The sequence below is a fragment of the Sminthopsis crassicaudata genome, chromosome 4 (genome assembly GCF_048593235.1).
Source record: "Sminthopsis crassicaudata isolate SCR6 chromosome 4, ASM4859323v1, whole genome shotgun sequence".
In the NCBI taxonomy this organism is placed as follows: Eukaryota; Metazoa; Chordata; class Mammalia; order Dasyuromorphia; family Dasyuridae; genus Sminthopsis; species Sminthopsis crassicaudata.
The window spans coordinates 162,149,954-162,173,363 of NC_133620.1; the positions used below are offsets into that span (position 1 = coordinate 162,149,954).

Sequence of the window (23,410 nt, forward strand, 5' to 3'; positions counted from 1 at the left end):
ACTGACTTACAATATAAAATAATTATAATAATAACCATAACCATATGTTCTATGATTCGAATATTATTTCAAATGAGCATAATCAAGATTCTGCATATTAATTAATAAAATCAGGGTTTCTGGTGATAAAATTATGAATCCCAAAGAAACTATCCAAATAAGAAGCATTTAATATCTTATGAAGTAAAAGGCATTTTTAAAAATTAAAGTCAATTAAGCAAATTATTTTATAATTTGTTTTTTCCTTCATACCAACTAAAGCTACTTATATAGCTTCTTATACTATAAAACTATTATTATCAAATAATTTAAAATAGATGAAAGATTTTTAAATGAAACTGGGCTAATTCAAGAACTTTGTTTCAGAGGCACTTTTCTGTAGTCAAAGTTGTGCTTCAAAGAAATTTAACAGGTAATTATAAATTAAATTACTAACTTATTTGGATTGTTTTCCATTATTTACATACATAGTGAATTTCTAATGTACATATTTTAGCCTTCCATAGTGAATTTTTAAAAATTTTAAAGTATTTAAATTTTTTTAATTTTTATTAAAATAGTTTTTTAAAGTCACTAGAAACTCCCCCCTCCCCACAGTGAAACAAGGAAATTAATAGGCAAAAGCTGTGTTTACATAATGTTATGGCTTATAGCACAAAATAGCTAATGCTCAGAAATGAGTTGAAGATTTAACTTTTTTCCTGTATAAGGACAGAATGGCACCTTTACTTTTTCTAGCTTTTAGTCACAATTTGCATATATAAATATTATCTAAACACAGTTTGCTTCTCTCACTAGTTCCTCCCCCGACCCCCCATCAGTGAATCACAGTATAAGTGGACAATGATGCAGAAAGTTTTTTTTTTTTGTTGTTTTTTTTAAGGGAGGTGGGGAATGAAAGATGGAAAGGTTAAAACCCAGTGCTAGAGGAAATAAAAGCAAAGGCCATGCAAATAATAATCTTCCCCTTTCAAAACCACCAAGAATAAGAAGCAATTAAAATAAAATCATCAGTTAGTTTGCAGATAACCTATTCTTTGCATAGTAAACTGACACAGCAGTGACTAGATTCAAATATGGAATGAAATCAGTGAGTGCAACAGTAATTAGTCATTTGTTCTGAAGGATTAGTTTCTAAATTGTTAACACTCTTGAGACTGTTGAAAATTAGTAACATCTGTGTAGCATTTTGATCTACCTGAGAGGGAGAGAAGGGTAGACTTTTGTCAGGGGAACGCTTGGGAGTGGAATTGCTGACGTCAGCAAATATGAATGAGCTATAGTCTCCAGTAGTTAGGGAGCCCGTATGCCCCCTTTTTTTTCGAAGGATGACGAGTGGAATTGTGCTGTGCCTTGCAGTGGTAGGTAAGGACTTGGATGAGTCAAGTAAACCCTGACTCAACATGCATTTGTTCAAGTTTGTGCTAATACATCCTTCAGGTCTATACATACTGCCCTCTCTTTGCTGAAGTTGTATGGCCTTGTTTGAATGATGTTGACTAGGTGAAATATCTGCTTCTTCAAAGAATTCAAAACAGTTGAGGTCACACCATGATGAAGAATCCTGAAACAATGTGGGAGGGATGGAACTATGAGATGATGTATGTATGGTATGGGCTATCTTGTGAAATCATAACACTGAAAAAGAGTGCCACATACAATCAAACACCTGTCTACTTTGATTTGCACAGTTAACACATTACAATTATTGAATTGTGCTATATTAAGTAATCGTATCATGCTCCATCCAAGTATATTGTTGGCATATATAAGTACCTACTAATCATTTATTAAATGAATGAATGAATGAGTAAATGAATTTATGAATGAAAAGCATACTAATCTAAAACTTTTGAGTTTTTGTCCTTGTACTACATTATAATAAAAATGTCCTATTGATTATGTGCAAACTAAAACAAAGAAAGTACCTACTCTAGAGAAAGATGCACTTGGGCAAAATTTGGCTTTTATTTAATAAGTGCTCGATAATTGTTGAACAATGTATTGGAAAGTTTAAGAGAAGGAATGAAAATTATGAATATTTTTAAGAACTGCATTTATACAAATCTGTCTCACTCAAACATAATGCCTTAGATCATAAGAACGCATAGTAAACAAAAGATTGGTACTTTATGGAAATAACCCCCTTAACACTACCAATGAATGGATTCATGGCTTCAAGACACATTCTGCAATCTTGATGTTTTATTCCCAAAGCAAAACAGGATCCTAAAGAAGCACATAGATGTGAAAAGAGTAGCACAAAAATGAACAAATTACTCCCACCCTCAAAACAGCAAAATTGCTTGTAAAATTTAAATGTGGTCATTTATTCAAACTATGAGTTAGTAGAGCTTAACTATTTTTTAAAAACCAAATTAAATTTTTTCCAAGAAATCTAAGAAGCCATTTATACCCATGACCTTCAAAATTATAGATGGAACAGCATGAGACTGAAATCACTTTTAGTATTGCAGATGTCAATAATGGTGTAACCACTGTAGAAAATGGAAATCATGGTAGTACAGATTTTTCAAACTCAATGGGGGAAAAAACAAACAACATTTTACCTTGCCTTGTTAATTATACTTACAGAATCTATAAACTGGAGTGTTTCTGCAAATTCTAAGAGGTTCTTTACATTATCCAGAATATTGCCTTGGTGAACGATCATGCACCTTGCTGGGGATGCACTCTCTTCAGGTAAACAGCCATGGTCCACTGGTAAAGATGGAGTAGAGTGATGTTCTCCCAAACAGGAAACAGGTGCACTGTCACCATGAGGTCTGGTATGGTCGGCAATTGTTGTACTGTGCCAGCCTGGGTAGCTGGATGTGTGGTTCTGTGTCTAAGAGGAGAAGGGGAAAAAGAAAGAAAGAATAGAAAGAAAAAAAAAGGAAGGAGGAACTTAGCAAAGAAATTGCACAAGGTGTCAGATGCTGTTGGAGGAAAGATAAATGTAGTTGCATCATCTAAAACTTACGCCTATGAAACAGTTGTCAAGATGTTTCCTTTTATCAATGCAAGACCCTGCTTTTAAATAGTGGTGTATTTTGTCGTCTTTTCAATGATTTTTATAGGCATCATTTTGTTAAAAGAACAAGTAATGGGGGCAGAAATGTCTTATGTACATATGTACATACAAAAGTATGTCTCTGTACACAGAATATTTAAAAATCTGCATTATCCCATACTATCCCAAAGACTTTTTAAGGTTCTGCTGGGTTTAAAATATATAGATATATACCCAACTACCCTGCAAAAGGCTAAAGTATTTAAGAGTTAGAGTTGCTTTTGTTTGTCTATATCTTTGTTTCTTCTATCCCTAGCTAGTACTACAGCTTACACCAATGCAATGAAGAGGCTGTCAAATCAACGTGGTTAGGAAAGCAGAAGAGCAAATTAACAGAAGTTTCTTTCCAGTGGCATCATGCAACAGAAGAAATTGCAAAATATTAACTAAAGTTAAAAGTGGTCAGACTAACATCATGCATATAATCATTTGATTAAACCAAAAAATTACTCATAAAATATCTGCTGGCTATCACTTATCTTCTTTATTTTTATTGTATTGGTTTAACTATATTATAAAGGATAATGGCTTTACTAATTTTACTACCTAATCACTACAAAATATGTCAGAATTCAGTAATAGCCAGCACTGGTTTTATGCATGCAACTAAAAGGACTAACATTATTCACAGAGAAGTAAAAAAAATACATGTGTATTGTATATGTAATATGTATGTTGAACATGCACCAAGTTTGAAATTATGAAGTATATAATATACAGGCAAAAGAAGGTCAGAAAAGAGAAGAAAAACAATCTACAAATAGGCACCACATTTTCATTACAAGAAATATTGCTTTAAAAAAGTCTTTCAATCGGTGTTGGGGTTGATAAATTAGCTTTTTATTTTGCTGATTTTCTTTACTAAATTCTTCATTGTTTGCAATAATTCTACAGAACAAATTGCTGCTAAGGATGACTATCACTAGCAATATCTGGGGTCACTACTGAATTATGAAAGGGAGAAAAATAATCCCAGTCCAATATTAGTTGCATTTTAGTCTGTGCAACATCAAATCCTTTTTAATGGAAACATAGAGCCTTGATTAGTGTCATAAGTAGAAGGGAGGAGAAGGAAGAAAGAAAGCACTGGGGTAAAGCTGCTATCCCTCCGGCCAAGCACACAGTGACATTCTTACTGGTAATGCCTGCTGCCCTTTCAGTTCATTCTCAGTCGACTTTAGTAGCAACTCTAATTCCTTTATTCGTTTTTCTTTCTCAGGGTCTTCATCATTATAGTGTCTCTGAAATTGAGAGTTGAGGGAAAAAAAAAAGATAAAAGTCTGATTGGAACTGATTGTAACTAAAATGCCTGTGACTTCTTGTCATGTGGCACCACGGTCAAATTAGTCTCAGAGATGAAATAAATACCAACTGCACTCTTCCACTGTAAAAATCCTTGTTTTAATATCAAAAATGAAATTCAATATGCTCTGGTGAAATGAAAAGCCCCCAGAGCAGATGCTGACTGATATGTTGTTTCAATATCACCTCAAAAGAGCAGACTATTTGCTTCCTTGGTCAGAACTCCCTCCCCATCCCCTTCTTTATTAATATCATTCAATAGGATGGAAAAAAAAGTGTTCTGAGACAAATAATAACATTAATATTTTCAAATTTGTGCATTTGATATTTAACTAATGCCTTTCTGAAATGATCTTTAAATTATCTACCTGAATAGCTGCAGCAGCTGGCTGAGGGACATTGACAATATTTACATGCAATGCGACAGGATATGGAATCTGACCGGAGACCTAAACCAAAAAAGGGGTTTTTTAAAAAAAAAATTAAAAAGTAATTTATGATGATAAATGCTTATATTATTTTCTAAGATTTAGTTAACAATGTATTCTGTGCAGATAAAATGCACACACAAATAAAAAGACATCTAATTTGAAAATAAATTAGATGACTTTCAAAAGTAGCTAGTTATTCAAATTCTCATAGCAAAAGAAGTATGAAATGCTCAGTAACCTTGAATAAGAAAATTTCACTTAGCAACTTGAAAAGGTAAAATGAAAAATTTCTTGGAAAAAAAAGAAATATTGAAGAAGAGGAAAAATAGGAAAATATATTATTGATATTATTGATATTTTTTTCATTTTAATCATTAAAATAGAAGCTTAACTGAAAACATGAGGCTTTTCATGAGCATATTCTTCATTCAAAAATTATCTTTCTAGAGGTTCTGTATTATAATTATCTAATAGGTCAGCAAGGGAAAGATTTTTTGATAGATAATTTTAAGGTTCCTTTAAAGGCTCTACTGATAAGCTCAGGTGTGTTTTTCATGTTAAAAAAAAATGTGTTGTTTCTACATTTAAGGTTGTCATCTCAATTGTTTGTCTTCAGTGTTTCTTTTTCTACTCATTATCATTGATTCATTTCCCTAAAAATCAATATTCATCAAAGGGATGAATCTCCTTGATCCTAGAGAAATCCTAGAGAAAAAAAATTACAAGTTTCAAAACCAAAGTTTCCAGAACAAAGAATCTTTAAACATATGCTTTTCTTTGGGGGTGAAAAAAATTGCATCCCTTCATAAAATGTTATATTAATTTATCATTGATTTTCTTTCTTGATGTATTTTATGTTAATTAAAAAATTTAGTATCAAGTTTAGTGGGGTGAGATGATAACACACCACAAGTCTGCAGGCATTGGATTCTAGGCAGCTCCTTTCATTGTTATCATGAGCAAAGTATCTAATCCCTTAGTTTTACATTTTTAAAATGAGGGTGATAATATTAATTTCCTTAATTCTTATGAAAATCAAATGAGACAACATGCACACAAGTCCTTTTAAAAAGTAAGCTACATTTCTGGGGAGGAAGAAATGAATGTTATATGAAAAAATGCTTCAATAAATGTTTTAAAATAAATGATATTATACAAATAAAATAGTATTCATTGGAAGTTAAATGATTATTGCTTTTATAAGTTGGTTTTTCCCAATGCTTACATTTTGTGTTTCAGAGATATGATAATAGGAATAGTCGTTGTTAACTGGGGTCTGGGCAGTTGATGGGAGCTGTGCAGAGGGTGGTGTGTGAGCAAAACCCATTAAATGATTGTTCTTCTGAAAACTTGTGGCTACTGTTGGCTGGTTGGCCTTGGGAGACTCCTGGAGATAACCTTCTTGTTCAACTTTTCGACGCATTGTAGAATTCCAGTGGTTCTTGATAGCATTATCAGTTCTGCACAGAAATATATGCATACAAAATTTTTTACAAACAAAAGTTTATATTCAGATTAAAGCCAATTAAGAAAAAACTGGAGAAAGATTCTGATCCATTCTAATTTTACATACAAGCTGAAATCCTTTTTACTTCCTCCCACCTAAATATCCATATTTTTAAGATATAAATTTCCACCAATTACTTTCAACAAATCATTAATTATTTTATCTCCTCAAAAAAGGGATATTTTCATCAAATAAATTTGTGGTCCCACTGGTATTAAAGGGCATTATTCTGAAAGTTTCTGCCTTAGTAGAGAACAGTAGAGAATAAATCATTTGAATTCCAGTTTCTAGCTTTCGACACCTTGACACATAGCAGATCCTCAGTAAATATTTGTTGATGGTGATCAGTAAGTTATCATCACTCTTAGGTATCCAATAGCCCTAGAGATGATTTGTAAAATTCATCTTTGTAAAAGGAAAAAATATTGTTCTTCAATTGGATAGAAATTATAGAGGAAGGTAGAATCTATTATCTCACCATACCACATATATGATAGAGATAGTTCATAATTTTTCAGACAATCATACATTCTGAATGGAGTAAAAAGGCTGAATCTTTCCTTTGTATTAGTTTTGGTGTGAGGGTGGGAAGACATTTTGAGGGGAGAGGGAGCTCAATTGTCCTTTCATTTGTATTAACTAGTAATATAGTGTACTTCCATGCCCTGCTATTCTTCACAGAGAATAAAAATGTTCACTATTTCCCTATACCTCTTGGACCTTTTAAGATGGCCAAGTCTACATCTACAAGTAAAGTGGTGCCACAACAAAGTCATCAGAGCTAAACAATTTCTCATTAGACTCAAAGAATGTTAGAAATTAAATGGAACTTTAGAGATTAATTGAGTTTTCTATAATTTTTCCTTTCTTTAAAGATCACTTCTAATTCATCCAGCTCAGGAAACTTGCAGGTACAATTAGGAATAAAAATTCTATTGCACAAGGGTTAGGAGATATTCATGACCAGCCCTTTCCTTAATCTGTTGTGTCTGTTAAATGTTTCTCAAAGAGCCTAGTAGAGAGACAAAGAATAAATTGAGAGTGTCCTAAACAGTATGTTGTAGTGGAAAAAGCAAATCAGAAATCCAGAAGTTCTGTGTGACAATGAATCAGTCATTTGTAAGACTATGAGCCTCAATTTCCCTAGCTGTAAAATGATCATTTCTACCTATCTATTTCACAAGGTTATGAGGAAAAATATCTTTATGCCATAGAGTTCTTAGTTAAACTGGAACTTTGGAAGAAATTCTAATGTGTTTTATATTCATAGGTCTTCCATCTTTATATTTATTTTAATGTGTGGTAGAAATCTTATGTTCCAAATAATAAATTTGCTATAAATCCTTTTTGCTGGTAAAATTTGCTTCCGCCCTATTGAAGAGAATTTTATTTTGTTATTCAAGTAACTTGAAGCAGATTAATTTGTAACTACTTGTTTACTTAAAGGCAAAGCAATAATTCAGAGAAATGCTACTATAGCTAAAATAAAATACCTTGGAAGAATGTTAAGGTGAAAGTTCTAGGCTTGTATTCAGGAGACCTGGGTTCAAATCTTGACTGTATCAATAACTAGTTGTGTAATCTTGGGAAAGTCACTTAATATGTCTGGGTCTCAGTTTCCTCATCTGTAAAAAGAGGATGTGGTACTAGATGACCTCTCAGATCCCTTCCAGATAAAGAAGTCTATGCTTCTGTTTTATACTATGTAACATTTATGACTAACATTATTTAATAAGCCATTTTTCAATGTTTAAAATGGAATGCTTAACACCCATTCCTTTTCCTTTCCCATTTAATAAATAAATCTGATGACGTTACCGTCCCGGTAGTAGTTTTGCGATTTCTGCCCATCTGTTCCCCAGTCTCTTGTGTGCCTGGTATATTATTCTGTCTTCCTCTTCGGTCCAGGAGGTTTTCTTAACTTCTGGATTTAAATGGTTGTGCCACCTCTCCCTACATTGTTTTCCAATTCTTCCCTTCAAGTGCTTGGCAATAACAGACCAACGTTTCGGACCATATTTCTGTACAAGTTCTATCACCTTCAGATAAACAAAAATCACCTGATATGTTAGTGCTATATAATGTATCAGGGTAATCATTTTGCAGTCTTAAAATATCTTCAGTGAAGTTTCTTCAAAACTGTTTTCATTGATTGTAAGTGGGGGTAAAGTGTCCTATATTTTCTATTGGCATATTTCATCTCAAGTTCTGTAACTTACAGCAATGTACTGAAAATTTTCTATATAATGATTCAAACAAAAGAAAAGAAGGTACTTACTCGCTGATCTTCTTCTTTTGTCCATGGTCCTTTGATTAGTTCAGGATTCAGTACTTTTTGCCATCGATGCTGGCACTGTACATCTGTCCGATTCTAGATAAAAGGAAATAAAGATAAATTGTAGTTAAAATATTACTTTAAAAATACTTAAAGACTTAATTCTATACTCAATTTTATGTATAATCCTATAAAATGAAAAATCAACATTTCTAGGCATGATTACATCACTGGAATTCTTTCTATTTCTTATTAATTGCTGAAAACAATTAAAGATTAAGCAGGAAAAATAATGTAAATTGAAAAATCAGATTGTGGTTACTAAATTAAGAACTCTTCTATGGCCTTAAGAGAAGCCCCATTACATTGATCAATATGATAAATGGACATTAAATAACTATTAGTTATACCAGTAGTGAGACACCTATAATGACTAACTAGATGTTAAAGAAACCAAGAGAAATGTAATGCTTTGTGGACAGCTATCACAATTAAATAAAATTAATTTCTCTTCTGAATTGAGAGATTTGTATTTCATTGTTAAATTACTCATCTATTATGCCACAAATCATTGATGTCATTTCACAATTCCCTCAAATTAAATAAAGATGGCAAGTAATCACTCAGACTCTGCTTGAATATCTTCAATGAGACAGTATCCACCATCTCCAAAGGAAGCCCTTTCTATTTTGTTATTAGGATATATCTTCTTTCCATCAAGCTTAAATCTGTGTAGCTACTATCTCCACCTATTTCTCCTTGAGCCAAAGAATTTCCTCCCAAGCATAGTTCAAGTCACCTCCAAAATAACTGAGGTTTTACTTATTTCTTTATCTCCCACCCCTAGATATTTTGGGTGAACCCCTTGAAATGACCATTTATGTATTTTTAGTTGGATATAGGTTATATCACCTCCATTCTCCTTGAAGACAAAATCTGTTTTATTTTTGCCTTTGTATTCCAAGCACATAATTTTTTCCTATTAGTAGATATTTAATAAATGTTCATTGTTTAACACATTTAAGTAAAATATTCTTATTATTCTGATGATAGTTAGACTATAAGATGGCATAGTAAAATTTTTCAAAAGGTACTCTTCAGCTAACAATAAAATCTCATATTATGTTAAATTATACCAAAAATTAGTTATTCATCAAAGTGTTTCTCCCAAATTGTTTATCTATTATGTGTGATTGAACAATTAGAATGTTAAAAGATAATAAGCAATTGATTACTCACAGGAAGAAAATTAGCAATAATTTTCCAATCATCTGTTCCATTTTGTTCCACTAGCTTCTTCAGCTTCTCATCCTGAGACAATCAAAAGAAATAATATTCATCAAACAATTAGTTGTAAAGCTATAATTAAGTTAAAATGAAAAAAAAAAGAAAAAATCAATAACAAATTATTTTTAAATCTCTGACTCCTAAAATGCAACAGATTTTTCATAATTGCACAAAAAAGATATTCAACAATGAATTCACTTGTAATTTTTTCTATGACCATTGATAATGTCTAAAATTATTATCTTAGATACATTTTGAAAGCAGAGATTGTACTGTTTTTCCTGTTTGCCTACTAGAATATCTTATATATAGCAGGTGCTTTAATAAATAGTGCTCATTGAATTGGGAGGAGGAAAAAAGTAAAAAATATTTAATTATTTAATTGTATCTCATCTAAGGAATGGAAGATTTTATATTCCTTAAAATTTATTATACTCTTGTGGTGTAAACATTGGATGATTATATATTCAGGAATTAATATATCTACAATGAAAACAAAGTAACCATTACCAAAATATGGTAACGATGTCACAAGCACTAGGCAATCTATCCTACAAATATACAGGGTTTTTGGTATTCACCCCTATCTAAAACTGTGCCTCTAACAATGTGTTTATACTTTTGCAAGTATGACATAATATAACAAAATTCATGCTGGGTGAAAACACTAGCACAACACTGACTTAATCATTTAAGAATAACTCTTAAAGACAATATGTAGATTTTTCTTAGGGATAATCAGGGACAAATGCATAATATATAAACAAGATGAATGCTCTGAGTTATCCTCTTTTTCCTCTTCTCCTCACTGTATATCATAGGTATCTACTGCCTGCTTTCCTTATGTACATACAAATGTGAGTTACTAAATTAAATAAAGGCAATTTACAGAAGTTGCTACGTTCTGTAGTACATTGAGACCAAAATGTTTCATGTAACAAAATATTAACTTCATATCTAAGAATACAAAACCTGATGAATTTAAATACTATTATTACTAATAGAAAAATCAAACTTCCCAATAAACTGATTTGAATGTACCCAAGAAACAACAGTGTCCATCTTCTAGTTACTGAATGTTAAGAAGTATAGATGCCAATGTTTCTCACAGATGTTTGCATTGCTAAGTGTTCTGAATGATTGGCTGACATTATGGCAAAAAGCAATCTATTTCTTTTTCTGGAATCATTTAAGCACCTGTAATTTGGTTCTATTTCTGTTTTCTAATGGTTTAAAAAATCTAGGTTTTCATCAGGCAATAAAGTGCACTAACAGTTACCTCCTCTCTGGTCCACCTGGTTTTTCCCAAGTGTCGTTTCCCAGTCTTGGGAAGTAGTCCATCGTAGTCATGATCATATATGTCAATATCTTCTTCATCCTCATCACTACTATATATGCTACAAAAATAAACATGAGCAGATATAAAATGGAACAAGAGGAATTAAATTACTGAATTGCAAAACACACAAACTTCTCGATAATCTTTTCAAAGGTTATGAAGATAAAAGTTTGAAAACTTGCACAACAAGATTTTGTTCTGCATTCTGTTGTCCTAGTATTGTGAACTGGTTCTGCTGTTTTGGGTATCCACAGATACAGGCAAAGAACTGGCACCTTTCTTATTACTGTACATGTTGAGACCTGTTGTTTCTGTTAGATCAGTGACAAATTACCCATTTGGCAACCTTTCAACCAATGGAAGTATAAATTTAAAATAGTGCTTGGGACAATAAAGAGAACAAGAGCCTGTATCCTTTATATAAGTGCACACTCAACTCTTTTAGTCCTATATGTCACATCTCTTAAAGAATACTTTCTTAAACATAATAAACAAACCCATTATTTTATCCCAAAGGAGTTCACAACTTTATTAAAAGGGGGGAAAAGGTTCAAGTGATATTTTTTTCAATATATGTAATTATAGTCATACCTTTAATTTTGAAAGAATAGGAAATATCTGAATGAATAAAATTTTAAAGGTGAAGAAAAACATAGTCAACAAGCAAACTGCTTTGTAAATAAACAGGAATACCAAATACCAAACTTGACCAGATCTGCTGGTCAGAAGTGTCAACTTCTGAGGAAATTTACAATGCATCATTTCCATAGTAACCAAATGATTTACCAAGCTATTTGGTATTTAGAATCTACTTGCACTTTTCTACTTCAAACCAATTACTATCTCAAATTGTGCTTTAGATATTCAATAACTCACCTAATTCAAGAATAAGGGATTTCCCCCCAGAGGCAGTCTTTAAGTTTAAAAGGAACCTATAACTGCATTCAAAAGAGCTCTTAACTTACCTAGTTAACCAAAATTAAAAATTTCTGATTTCTTTTGAAGTACACTATACTTAATGTTTATTTATGTGCTCAATAATTGTAGTAATAATAGCTCACATTTATATAAAGCACTTTCCTCACAACAATCCTGTGGGGTGGTTTTACTAATGTAAAATAATACATTGCCTAATGAATTTTTATGCATCCACTGTACTGACTGTGAAACCAAGGCTCAGAGAGAGGTAAAGTTTTGCCTATGTTGACACAACAAATACATTTTAAAGCCAAGATTTAAACCCAACTGAATTATTGACTTCAGTTCTAGTAATATTTCTACTACATCACATGAATTCTCTTTGTATTTTTGAAATTAAAGGATATTTTCAAGCTTTTTATTTTAAAATCTTAAGAAGTAAGAAAAAACACTATTTCACATAACCTTACTAAATTGATAGCATTTATGGTGCCAGTAAAGAAAAATATACCAGGTAGGGACTAGTAAAGAATAATATTATAAAGCAATAATGCAAATGACAAAAAAATGGGACTTTGTAGCAACACAAACAATTGTGTTATTAAACAAAAACATGAATTAATACTGCCACTATAATTCAAGCCAATATAGTGTTTTCCAGGGGAAAAAATTGTGAATTAGAGGTTGTTTTTTTCTGACAAAACTTCAAGATCAGCATTCAAGGTGTCAGATGAGAAGCATATGCTTTAACTACAAATGTTATCACCAAACAAATAAACTTATAAAGAAAAAATGCCCACTGAAGTACACTTCAATGCCCACTCTTCATTTTCATATACAACAACAATTTATGTACACTAAACAAAAAAACAAATTAAAATACTTGGTGGGATAAACCTGAAGTCACATGACCAGAGTTTGACTGTTAGCTCTATTATATAGTGTTATTTTAGTCAGTCTCTTAATCTCTGTGAGCTTCAGTTTGCTCATCAGTAAAATGGGAGAGTTTGTCTAAATAACTTTCAGGTTCCTTCTAGCTTTAAATCTGTGATGCTATGGAAACTAAAGATCAACATCAAGAATTCACAGATCAAGACTATGACCTCAATCTTTAATTTTTTACTATCACTCAACATTCCTACTTAGTACTAGTAGCAAAATCAATGCATAATTAAAATGACCAACTTAATTTGAAAGCAAAGCAAGTTCGTTTCTTAACTTTCTCCTTCAGTTTATGTGAACCTAAAAATTCGGTTTTCAGAACTCAAAATACTACTTGCAAAGCTAAGAAATGGGCATAAATAATCTTCTCCCTTGGGAAAAAAAGCACCTAGATAACAATACACCCAGAGCTGCCCACTGGAAACAATTAAGAGGAAAGACAGAAGGGTGTAGTGAAAAGAATAGTGGATTAAAAGTTAAAAACCAGAATTGTCTGCCCTAAGAGGCTTTGTGGCCTTAGACAAGTTATGTTTAACATACTATCTCAGTTCCCTCATTTGTAAAATTAGTTTTTTACTGAATAATCTCTAAGGTTCGATCTATTTCTAACATTCTATAATTCTGTGTACCGAATTCATCTAAAACTAGAATTAGAAGTGACTGTGAAAACCAAGTTCGTATAGGAAGGGACAGGAGATTGTTTAAAGAAACTCTTCTGCTTCGTTGGACTTTCTGGTGATAAATCTACTATGCCCTTGAAAATCAATATGATGCAGTAGAAAGGATGCTGAATTTTTAAAGAGAGACCTGAGTTCAAATCCCCATTAGATGTGTGAATTTGGGCAAATCACTTTGCTTCTTTGCACTTTTATTTCCCCATCTGTGAAATGGGCTGATTGGGCTAGTTGATTTCTGAGCTCTGAGCCATGGCTACCCTAGGAATGAGCTTCCTCAGAAAAACAATAGCCCTAAAAGAGATGAACAGTGTAAGAGGAAAGATGTACTAACTTGACATCTTGCAGTTATCTCCTTGCTCTGAGATGCTCTGGAGCATGCATCTGTAGCATGATTAATTTCTACTGAGGACCTGAAATAGCTCTCCCCCTCCCCTTATCTACTTGACAAGATCTTAGAACCAACTGGCAGGCAGAGAGTACTTTCAAAGGCCGCCTGAAAGGGTTAAGGCACAAGGTTCCCCACCTGCTAGTCCGAAGTGCGGTTAAAAAACTATACAACTATGAATATAACTTTCTGTTAAGGAAACATACCGTGTAACCATCTCATAAAAAAGAGAGGTGGGGGTAGAGACAGAAAGAGGGAGGAGAACAGGAGGAAGTGACTTGTGGCAGCTACCGTGATTCTAGAAATGGGGTTCAGACTCCTTTGGCGGACCCAATGTACTATCAGCTCCCAAGTCCCTTCCGCAGCCCGCCCGTTTTCTCTTCTCCATTCTCTTTAAAGAACTCCGCTTCGCGCTTCTCCCTACCCCTCCCCTAGCTGCTTCTCCTCCCCTTTCCTCCTCCCTCCCAGCTCTGCTACCTGGGGGACCTCAAAGGACCCGAGGCGCTGTCGCCACCTTCCAGACGTCCCGCGCGCCCTGAGAGAAGGTCAAGGAGACCTGGGCGTACTCATTTCATTCACTTCACAATAGGGAATTCCTCAGAGCTGCCCTCGCTCCAATTACCTCTTTCCCTCCCTGTTTCTTTTCCTCTCGGTCCTTTTACTGTTCTCGGTCAGCGTTTGGGGGGGGAGGGGGGAGAAGGAAGGAAGGAAGGAAGGAAGGAAGGAAGGAAGGAAGGAAGGAAGGAAGGAAGGAAGGAAGGAAGGAAGGAAGGAAGGAAGGAAGGAAGGAAGGAAGGAAGGAAGGAAGGAAGGAAGGAAGGAAGGAAGGAAGGAAGGAAGGAAGGAAGGAAGGGAGGGAGGAAAAGGAAGGAAAAGGAAGGAAAAGGAAGGAGGGAGGGAGGAAAAGGAAGGAAGGAAGGGAGGGAGGAAAAGGAAGGAAGGAAGGGAGGGAGGGAGGGAGGGATGAAGGAAGGGAGGAAAGAAGGAAGGAAAGAAGGGAGGAAAGAAGGGAGGAGGGAGGGAGGAAAGAAAATAAAAACCTCAGGAAGGGAGGGAGGGAGGGATGAAGGGAGGGAGGAAAGAAGGAAGGAAAGAAGGAAGGGAGGAGGGAGGGAGGAAAGAAAATAAAAACTTCTCCAGTTTGCCTTAAAGTAAAACAAAACCAAATGGGAAGGAGCAGTGCGGGGGGGGGGGGGGGGGCTTGGGGGAGAAGGGGTTGGTAGAGAGAAAGGAAAGAAAGGAAACCCTCTAGCTCCAATGCTCCCTCCCCAGTCTCTTGCCCTCTCTCCCGTTTCTTCTCGCCACAGTTCTTTTCCTGGCCACAACTGGGCTCCAGTCTTGTCTTTTGCCCCAAAGAGAAAAAATGCCAGGGAGGCAGAGACGCAGGTGGCAGTTCTCCTCTACATTCTTTCCGCCTCAGGGTCACTCCAAATCCTCTCCTCCCCTTCTCTCTTCACCTACCCCTGACCCAGGAACACACTTGATATGCTCCGCTCTCAAGATTGAGTTCCTACACCCACTCATTTTCCAACTTTGAAACACCTACAGCGGTCTTTAAAAAAAAAAAAAAGAAAAAGAAAAAAAAAAGGAAAGGAAGAAAGGAAGAAGAAAGAAAGAAGAAAAAATAAAACACCTTCCCCCAAGAAAAAAAATCCAAAGGAAAAAGGAAAGGAGAGAGATTTCCCAGCACTTTAACAAGAGATTTCTATCTACTTGTACAATCTGCTTCTCTACATTGTACCCATCTGCCCAACAAGCATAAGGCTTCAGTAACTGGGGAAAGGAGCCCGAGTAGAAGCGAGCCTGGAGCGCGATCCACGTGTGTGAGCTATAATCCCCAGGAATCATTCAGGAAGAGGAGGGTGGGTGGGTAAGATCCAGGATAGTATCTCCGTTCCAAAGCAGCAGCAACCACGAGGCGTTTCCTCTCCCCTCTCTTTTTTCACAAACTGCTGACTGCATGCCGCCCCCGAGAAAGACTTTCAAAAGGCTACAGCAAGTTAGGTCGTCCTATAGCTTAACAATATCTCTGGAAACGTCCATTCTCTCCTATGCTAAAGTCTGGGATATCTAGGTCCCCAGAGTTGCAGAAACTGGGAAGCTGCAGAAAGGAACCAAGTGACAGTTCCTGACAAGTTCACCAAGCCTATAATGCTATAGCTTCTTCCCAGCCTCAGACCAAAAGCTAAACAGTTTTCATCACATCATCCCTGGAAGTGAGAGCCCTAACTAGGTAGGGATATGATGTGTGCAGAGTACTGCTGGAAGGGTGTGTGTGTGTGTGTGTGTGTGTGTGTGTGTGTGTGTGTGTGTGTGTGTGTGCGCGCCCGCGCGCGTGTGTGTTGTGGTGTGTGTGAGCGCGCGTGTGTGTGCTGTTTGCATCAAAAATAAAAGCTTTCCCAAGAAAAGCGATTAGAGGCACCAGCACCAGGAGTTGAATGGAATCAAAAAGAAAAGATTTGAAAACCTAAAATCTTCTTTTTCTCCTACCCCTAAAATCGTCTTTTTTCCCCCAGCTGCCTGTCAGCTGACACTATCCTTCACCTTCACAACGAATGAATGAAATTTAATGAACTACCTGCAGCTACTAAACAAGTCCGACATTTTTTTTATATCTGCCATATGCTCTACTCATCCAAGTCCAAACACATCTTATTGCATCCATCCAGGAATTATGTGGAAACTTGACTCGCGGATCCCTGCTGAATCCAGTAACTCCTAAATTATCTGGGAAAAACCTAGGAGTTGATGTGCTAGACTGTGCCAATGTTTGAGAATAATTTGCTTGCCCCCCCACTTTTTTTTTTTTTTTGCAAAAAAAAAAAAAAAAAAAAAAGACTCCCCGTGCAACTCGCAAAGAGTCCTTCCCAACAGCATGATACATTCCTCTTTTCCACATTTCCATTCATTTGCTTTTCCAGGTTTTTTGCAGTATAAGTATTCCAGTTCCTTTGCACGGACTGACAGTCCCTGGAGCGGAGCATCGAGGTCCCTGCTACTCCAGCAAGAACCTCACCCACAGGCTATTAAACACACTCTTTTCCAAACACACACACCACACAACTCGAGCACTCATCCTGCTCACTGAGGGACTTGTTCCAAGTTACCTGTGCCTGGGTCTCCTGGCCATCCTGCTGCTAGGCACTTAGCACCGGGAAGCGGGGACTGGATGGGGAGGGGGGCTGCCCCTGCTTTCGCCGGCTGCTTAATGGAGCTCCACACCACCCGAATGAAGTTTGTCAGGAGAAGGAGGAGGAGGAGGAGGAGATCGTAGAGGAGGAGGAGGAGAAGGAGGAGGAGGAAACAGGTTGATATTAAAGAGTAAACTCTGTAAACAGAGATGCCATCAAACAAAGAGCTTTTGGACACTCCCCCTCCCGCCAAATCTGGCGCCCCTGCAGTGCGCACGCGTCCTAACCCCCCACCACCCCCCACCCCCACCCCCTACCCCCGCCTCTGCTGCTTGCAGGTCTCTGTTGTTGCTGCTGCTGCTCCTGCTCCTTCAGCGCCCACTCCGGCTGGTGGATCGACTGCTTCCATTCTGCACCCATACTGGTGCTGGAGCTCTGCGCCCGCGGCGGCGGCCCGGAGCAGCGCGCAGAGGCGGGGAGCAAAAACTAGGAAGGGGGTGGGGGAGGTGGCGGGGGAAAGAGGACCGGCGCCTTTTCTAGCACAAACCCCGCTCAATAGCTGCTGCTATGCTCTCTGCCCAGAGCAAGTCCCGCTGAATCCTACTCCTCCCCAACCTTTCACCTCCCATGCCCCTACCTCCCTTAAGGTTCCCAATCATTCGTATCAGAGTCTGCCTTTGGAGACTGACTCTTGATAGTGGATGAGAAGGAAAACGATGGGAACTTGGGGGGGGGGGGCTAAATAGCGGGGAAACTCCCCTATTTCGAATTAGCTTTTTAAGCATGTTTTAATTCTCGACTCTCCTTTAGAGGACAGAGATTTTTGTATGCTTAGGTTTCAAGGAGATGTTTCTAAGAGATTATCATTTCGTCAGTTTTTTAAAAGACTACTCATTCCTCTTTTCAAAGTGCCAGTGGCAAAGACTCCCCTAAATAACTAAAGGTGGGGGACTGCTTCCATTTTACCCTTCCTTCACCCCTACACACATCACAGCTCTTCGGTGCCCTCATTCACATGCACCGATCATGCAACCTGACACACCACACCACCCACACGTAGTCACATGTTATAATCCCAGCCACTGTTCTATACCCTTTACACTCATTCACACATACACCGCCCGTCCCAACCCTCCCGAGAGAGCCAGAATACATTCACACATGTAGGCATATTTCAGTAGCATGTAGCAGCGCATGTTTGCCACTGCACACCTGCAAAAATGCACACGAGTACAAATGTATGACCCCACTAAACATCATGCACGTGTAGTCAGAAAGCGCCGCATTTGCGCAGACCTCTTCGAAAGGTCAAAGCATTTGGATATACATTTCGTGACACTGAAGGAGGCAGCAGATTAAATCTGCCTGCTTTGAAAAGATGGAAATCGAGACAATCATTCTTATCTAAAAAGAGGCAGCCAGAAAAGCTGAGGAAAGGGATGGATATTTAATTTATATTATTAATTGCTGATTGGGGGATTTCAGGGGAGTTTTGGTTTTACTTCCGTTTATAAGCTAGTCTCATTAGGGATTTTTTTTTTTCTTTCTCTCATACTCAAGTTTATTTTTCCTTTTATCTCATAGGAGCCGGAGGCTGTTACTGACTTGAGTTTGTGGGTGTCCGATCTGCTCCAGCAGTTCAAACTTAGCTCAGAAAACATTTTTGTTACTAAAATGAGTCATAATTTTGAAAAATGGTGAAACATGCAAAGTTTCTAACCTTTATATGCAGTTTTAAACTTGGTTTCTTTAGTTTTGCTATATAGTTTTTAACCTTTCCTCTAAGAATGTAGCTGCTGGTAAAGTCTCTCAGACGGTTTCCTTTATTCCGACAATGAAACAGTTATCAGGAACGCTTTCCGTTTTACAAGCTCTTAAAAGTAAGTCATTCCCAAACATGTTTTAAAAATCAATATTTATTTCTAGATTTTACAATAAAAAAGGAAACCCTTTCTCTTCTTTTACCCAAAACAAATAAAAACAAAGAACAAACACTAAAATAAACATCTAGAGAGTATACCTACAGAAATCACAATTTTAGGCTTCAGAATTCCTTTAAGAATCTAATTGGCTGGCATGTTCCTCAAAACTTTAAACTTCTTTGACACTGAATAAAACCTTGGCCATTGCGGAATTGAATTCACCACCTATTCTCTATGACTTTTCTTTAAATGGAACTGATGTACCACTCTTAAAACATTAATAGTAGGTAGTTCAAATGTTTTCATTTTAAACCTTTGTGAAATCTCTTCTTCCTGTGCATTGTTTACAGATTTATTTATTCTTTTGAGGGAGAGGAGGTGAGTAGGATATCAGTTTTTTGTTTGTTTTCCCCCCAGCTTTGGATATAGTATTTATGGTTTTATCAGATGCAGTATCTTCCATGTAAAAGAAAGTAACATCGATTCACATAATTGTATAATCAAAATTGAATTTTGTACGTATTATCGTAAGAGAATTGTCTGGCCTTAAAGTTAAAAACGTGTAGCAAGTCATTTAACTTGGAACTCTCCAAAACCATTAATTGCAAAATAAGTACTGTTAGGAATTTCCTCATCTGGGATGTACCTATTGTCCAATTCTTATTCTTTTGCATACAATTATTTAGATTAGTTATTCTGCAAACTTATTTTCATAAAATAAGTGATCTACTGGTAAAAAATTGAGAGTGTAAAAAAAAATATGAATATACAGCAAAATTCCTTTGTATAGGATCCAGAAGTCACTGGTGTAATAACCTCAATTGTTGAGGACGTATAGTCCAGTCTTAGAAAATTGCTTGGGTCACTGAGACATTAAGTGATTTGTCTATGGTCACTTAGCTAGGAAGTATCAGAAGCAGAGTTTTAATTTAGGCCTTCTTGACTTCAAAGAAGATCACTACACACTAGATGATGTTGCCTCTCATTCAGGGTTCTAACTATTAACATATTTAAATTACATAGACAAATTTTTTTAGAGGAGAAAAACAAGAAAAAATATTTACTTGAATACCTACTTGCTTATTCTAAATTTTGTTTCAGTTTAAGGGAGAAAACAACTTGGTCATTTGCTTTATCCTTTATAAGTCAGGAAAATGACTTAAAAAATCAGTAGCTACTTGCCAAGGGCTAAGTTGAAGGGATGACCAACCCAGGCTTCTCTTTTTATTCAGCTCCTTTCCACCTCCCCTAGACTGGATATTTAGGATCATTAACTTTCCCAATTTACCTTCAAACTTAGAGAGAGATGCTGCTAATGAGCTGGGGATGTTGGGAGTTTCTGGTTCTTTTTCCCTTATAAAGAAAATGTGCACAAACACCAAACTTGAAAGAAATCACTCACAAATCATGGACCTTAGAGTGATCATTGTTTCTCTGTCTCTATCTCTATCTGTCTCTTTCTTCTCTGTCTCTCACTGTTTCTCCCTCTTTTTCTCTTTTTCTTTCTCCCCTTCTTTCTCTCTCCCATCCCATCTCTCTTTGTTCTCACATGTGCACACACAGACGGAGTAAGACTATTTCACTGTAACCATTCAAGAAAAGTAAAAGAAAAAAAGATATGCTGAATGTCTTCGTTCATAAAGTTTTGCCACTGATTTTTTTGTAATTCTGTATGTCATTGATTAGTACAAGTATATCAAAGATGAATAAATGTTATCAAAGATGGCAGCAGACCAAAACCTATATGTTCATATCCTCCCCAGCTCTGTCACTTCTCCTTCCACCTTATTTGAAGCAGGTAGAAGTGGAGAGTGATTATGAGAACTATTACAAATATTGGCAATTTTTTATCATCTCTGATAAAGTAGAATAGATTTGGTAAGCATAATTGAAATTCATAATCATTCATGTTAGAGAATGATTTCAATCTTTCATGCTAAACATTTTATCCCAGTAGGCCTAATACAGTACTAGTGATGCTTCTTCAAGGAGCAATAGTTCTCATATGCCAGGGCAACATGTACTATAAATGTACTATAAATCTTTCCCTTCAAATAGCTCTTGGTTTCAGGCCTTCTATTTCTATTGTCATTATCCTAGATAGAGCATCAGAACCTCATAAATTTCTTCTACATATAATCTTTCAGATATTTCCATGTCTCCAATTTTTCCCCTCTCCAGTCACCCAGAAATTAGCTTTTGAAAGTTCTGTGTCCAATGTCTTATCCTCTTAATCAAGAATTTTCAGTAGCCTTAGACTCTTTGAGCTAAAATTGTAATAGTTTAGTATTCAAGGCCTCACAAGTAGATTCATCTCTGAAAAGTCTTTTTATTTCATTTCATTTTATTTCATTTCACATTTCCACAGCCCTTGAGTATATTTGGAGATACTTTTTATCCACTTACTCTTGTATCCAAGCTTTTTGAAAATCGTTCCCTTACCCACCCCCAACTGAATTGTAGCAGTTTGATAGCACTGAACATGAAATCAAGAACTGAGTTTGAATCCTAAAAGTTGTTGCGAGGATTAAAATGAAATAACCTGCAAAGCTTCTTGTAATTTTTCATAAATGTAACTATTATTATTGACATTATTATTTCACGCATTTTGAATTTCCAGGTAATTTGTTGTTGTTGTTATTATTGAGTCTTCATAACCTCATTTGGAGTTTTCTTGGCAGAGATTCTGGAATGGTTTGCTTTTTCCTTCTCCAGCTCATTGCATAGGTGAGGAAAAGAAGGCAACAGGGTTAACTGATTTGTCCAAGGTCAGGACTAGTAAGTATCTAAGTTCAGATTTGAACTCAGGAAAATCAATCTTCCTGACTCCAGAACTGGTACTCTATCCATTGTGCCACCTAGCTGCCATTATGGAACCTAGATCATTGTCATACTTATGGCATGTGTTCAATAAGTTCTTTTTGAATGGCTAATAACACTTTAAGGCTTTGGTGTTCAATCTCCATGATCTGATCCTATCAACAGTAAGCTATCTAAGCTTTCTCATATGTTGTAGCTCCTGTCCACATATCTCCATAAATACATAGAGAATCCATCCAGTATACTGAAGACCTTCTTGGTCTTTCAATATGTGTTAGTTATTAGAATAGCTCTATCCATCTCTTTTTCCTCATGTTCACCTCATGACCAGCCTACCTCTCTTTCTAGTCATACATGTCAGTAGAGTATCATAGCTTTGAAATTTTCTCTACAATATCCTACCCACTCTCATAGTTCATCATAACATGGAGGTAACTCTTTATTCCTGAAGCCTATGCCAGGAGAATAATTTCTGCGCTCAATTCTTTTTTTTTATAATCAATATCTTTTTATATTACCAGAATTCTTCTCCTTCCCAGAGAACCATCCCATGGAACAATACTTTTTTTTTCCTCTTTTTTTTAATTAATTTTTATAATTATGACTTTTCTTTGACAGCACATATGCATAGATAATTTTTTTTTCTCACAACATTATCCCTTGTACTCCCTTCTGTTCCGAATTTTCCCCTCCTTCCCTCCACCCCTCCCCTAGATGGCAGACATTCCCATACATATTAAACATCTTATAGTATATCCTAGGTACAATATATATGTGCAGAACCGAATTTTGTTGTTGTTATTGTTGCAAAGGAAGAATTGTATTCGGAAGGTAAAAATAATCTGGGAAGAAAAAATAATAACAATAATAGTGCTCACAATTTACACTCATTTCCAGTGTTCTTTTTCTGGATGTAGCTGATTCTGTCCATCATTGACCAATTGGAATTGGATTAGCTCTTCCCTATGTTGAAGATATCTACTTCCATCAGAATACATCCTCATACAGTATCATTGTTGAAGTGTATAATGATCTCCTAGTTCTGCTCATTTCACTCAGCATCAGTTGATGTAAGTCTCTCCAAGCCTCTCTGTATTCCTCCTGTTGGTCATTTCTTACAGAACAATAATATTCCATAACATTCATATACCATAATTTACCCAACCATTCTCCAATTGATGGCCATCCATTCATTTTCCAGTTTCTAGCCACTACAAAAAGGGCTGCCACAAACATTTTGGCACAGACAGGTCCCTTTCCCTTCTTTAGTATTTCCTTGGGGCGATCAATTCTTTAACATGACAATCTTTGAATAAAGATGATTCTTATGGCATCTCAAGGCTAACAAAATGATTTTCTGACAATGCATATAAGATGCTGATAAAAATAGAGAGAAAAATA

The 23,410-nt window shown here is 35.9% G+C and overlaps 1 protein-coding gene across 7 annotated transcripts in view; it reads right to left on the reverse strand.

The window, feature by feature from the left end:
* The window catches only part of MYB (MYB proto-oncogene, transcription factor), a 38,662-nt gene extending 21,145 nt beyond the window's left edge, over positions 1–17,517 (reverse strand). The window contains exons 1-10 of one of the 7 annotated variants that reach the window (XM_074309769.1): positions 17,244–17,516; positions 11,155–11,272; positions 9,828–9,899; positions 8,592–8,684; positions 8,132–8,352; positions 6,032–6,266; positions 4,744–4,824; positions 4,210–4,314; positions 2,594–2,848; positions 1,199–1,564 (exon numbers count right to left, since the gene is read on the reverse strand). In XM_074309769.1, the coding sequence (XP_074165870.1) occupies positions 1,199–1,564; positions 2,594–2,848; positions 4,210–4,314; positions 4,744–4,824; positions 6,032–6,266; positions 8,132–8,352; positions 8,592–8,684; positions 9,828–9,899; positions 11,155–11,272; positions 17,244–17,266 (1,569 nt within the window). In that variant the 5' untranslated portion in view covers positions 17,267–17,516. Of the gene's footprint in view, positions 1–1,198; positions 1,565–2,593; positions 2,849–4,209; positions 4,315–4,743; positions 4,825–6,031; positions 6,267–8,131; positions 8,353–8,591; positions 8,685–9,827; positions 9,900–11,154; positions 11,273–17,243 lie in introns of all 7 variants that reach the window. The other 6 variants (XM_074309771.1, XM_074309770.1, XM_074309773.1 and 3 more) reach the window with 6 other exon arrangements.
* Positions 17,518–23,410: the final 5,893 nt, after the last annotated feature.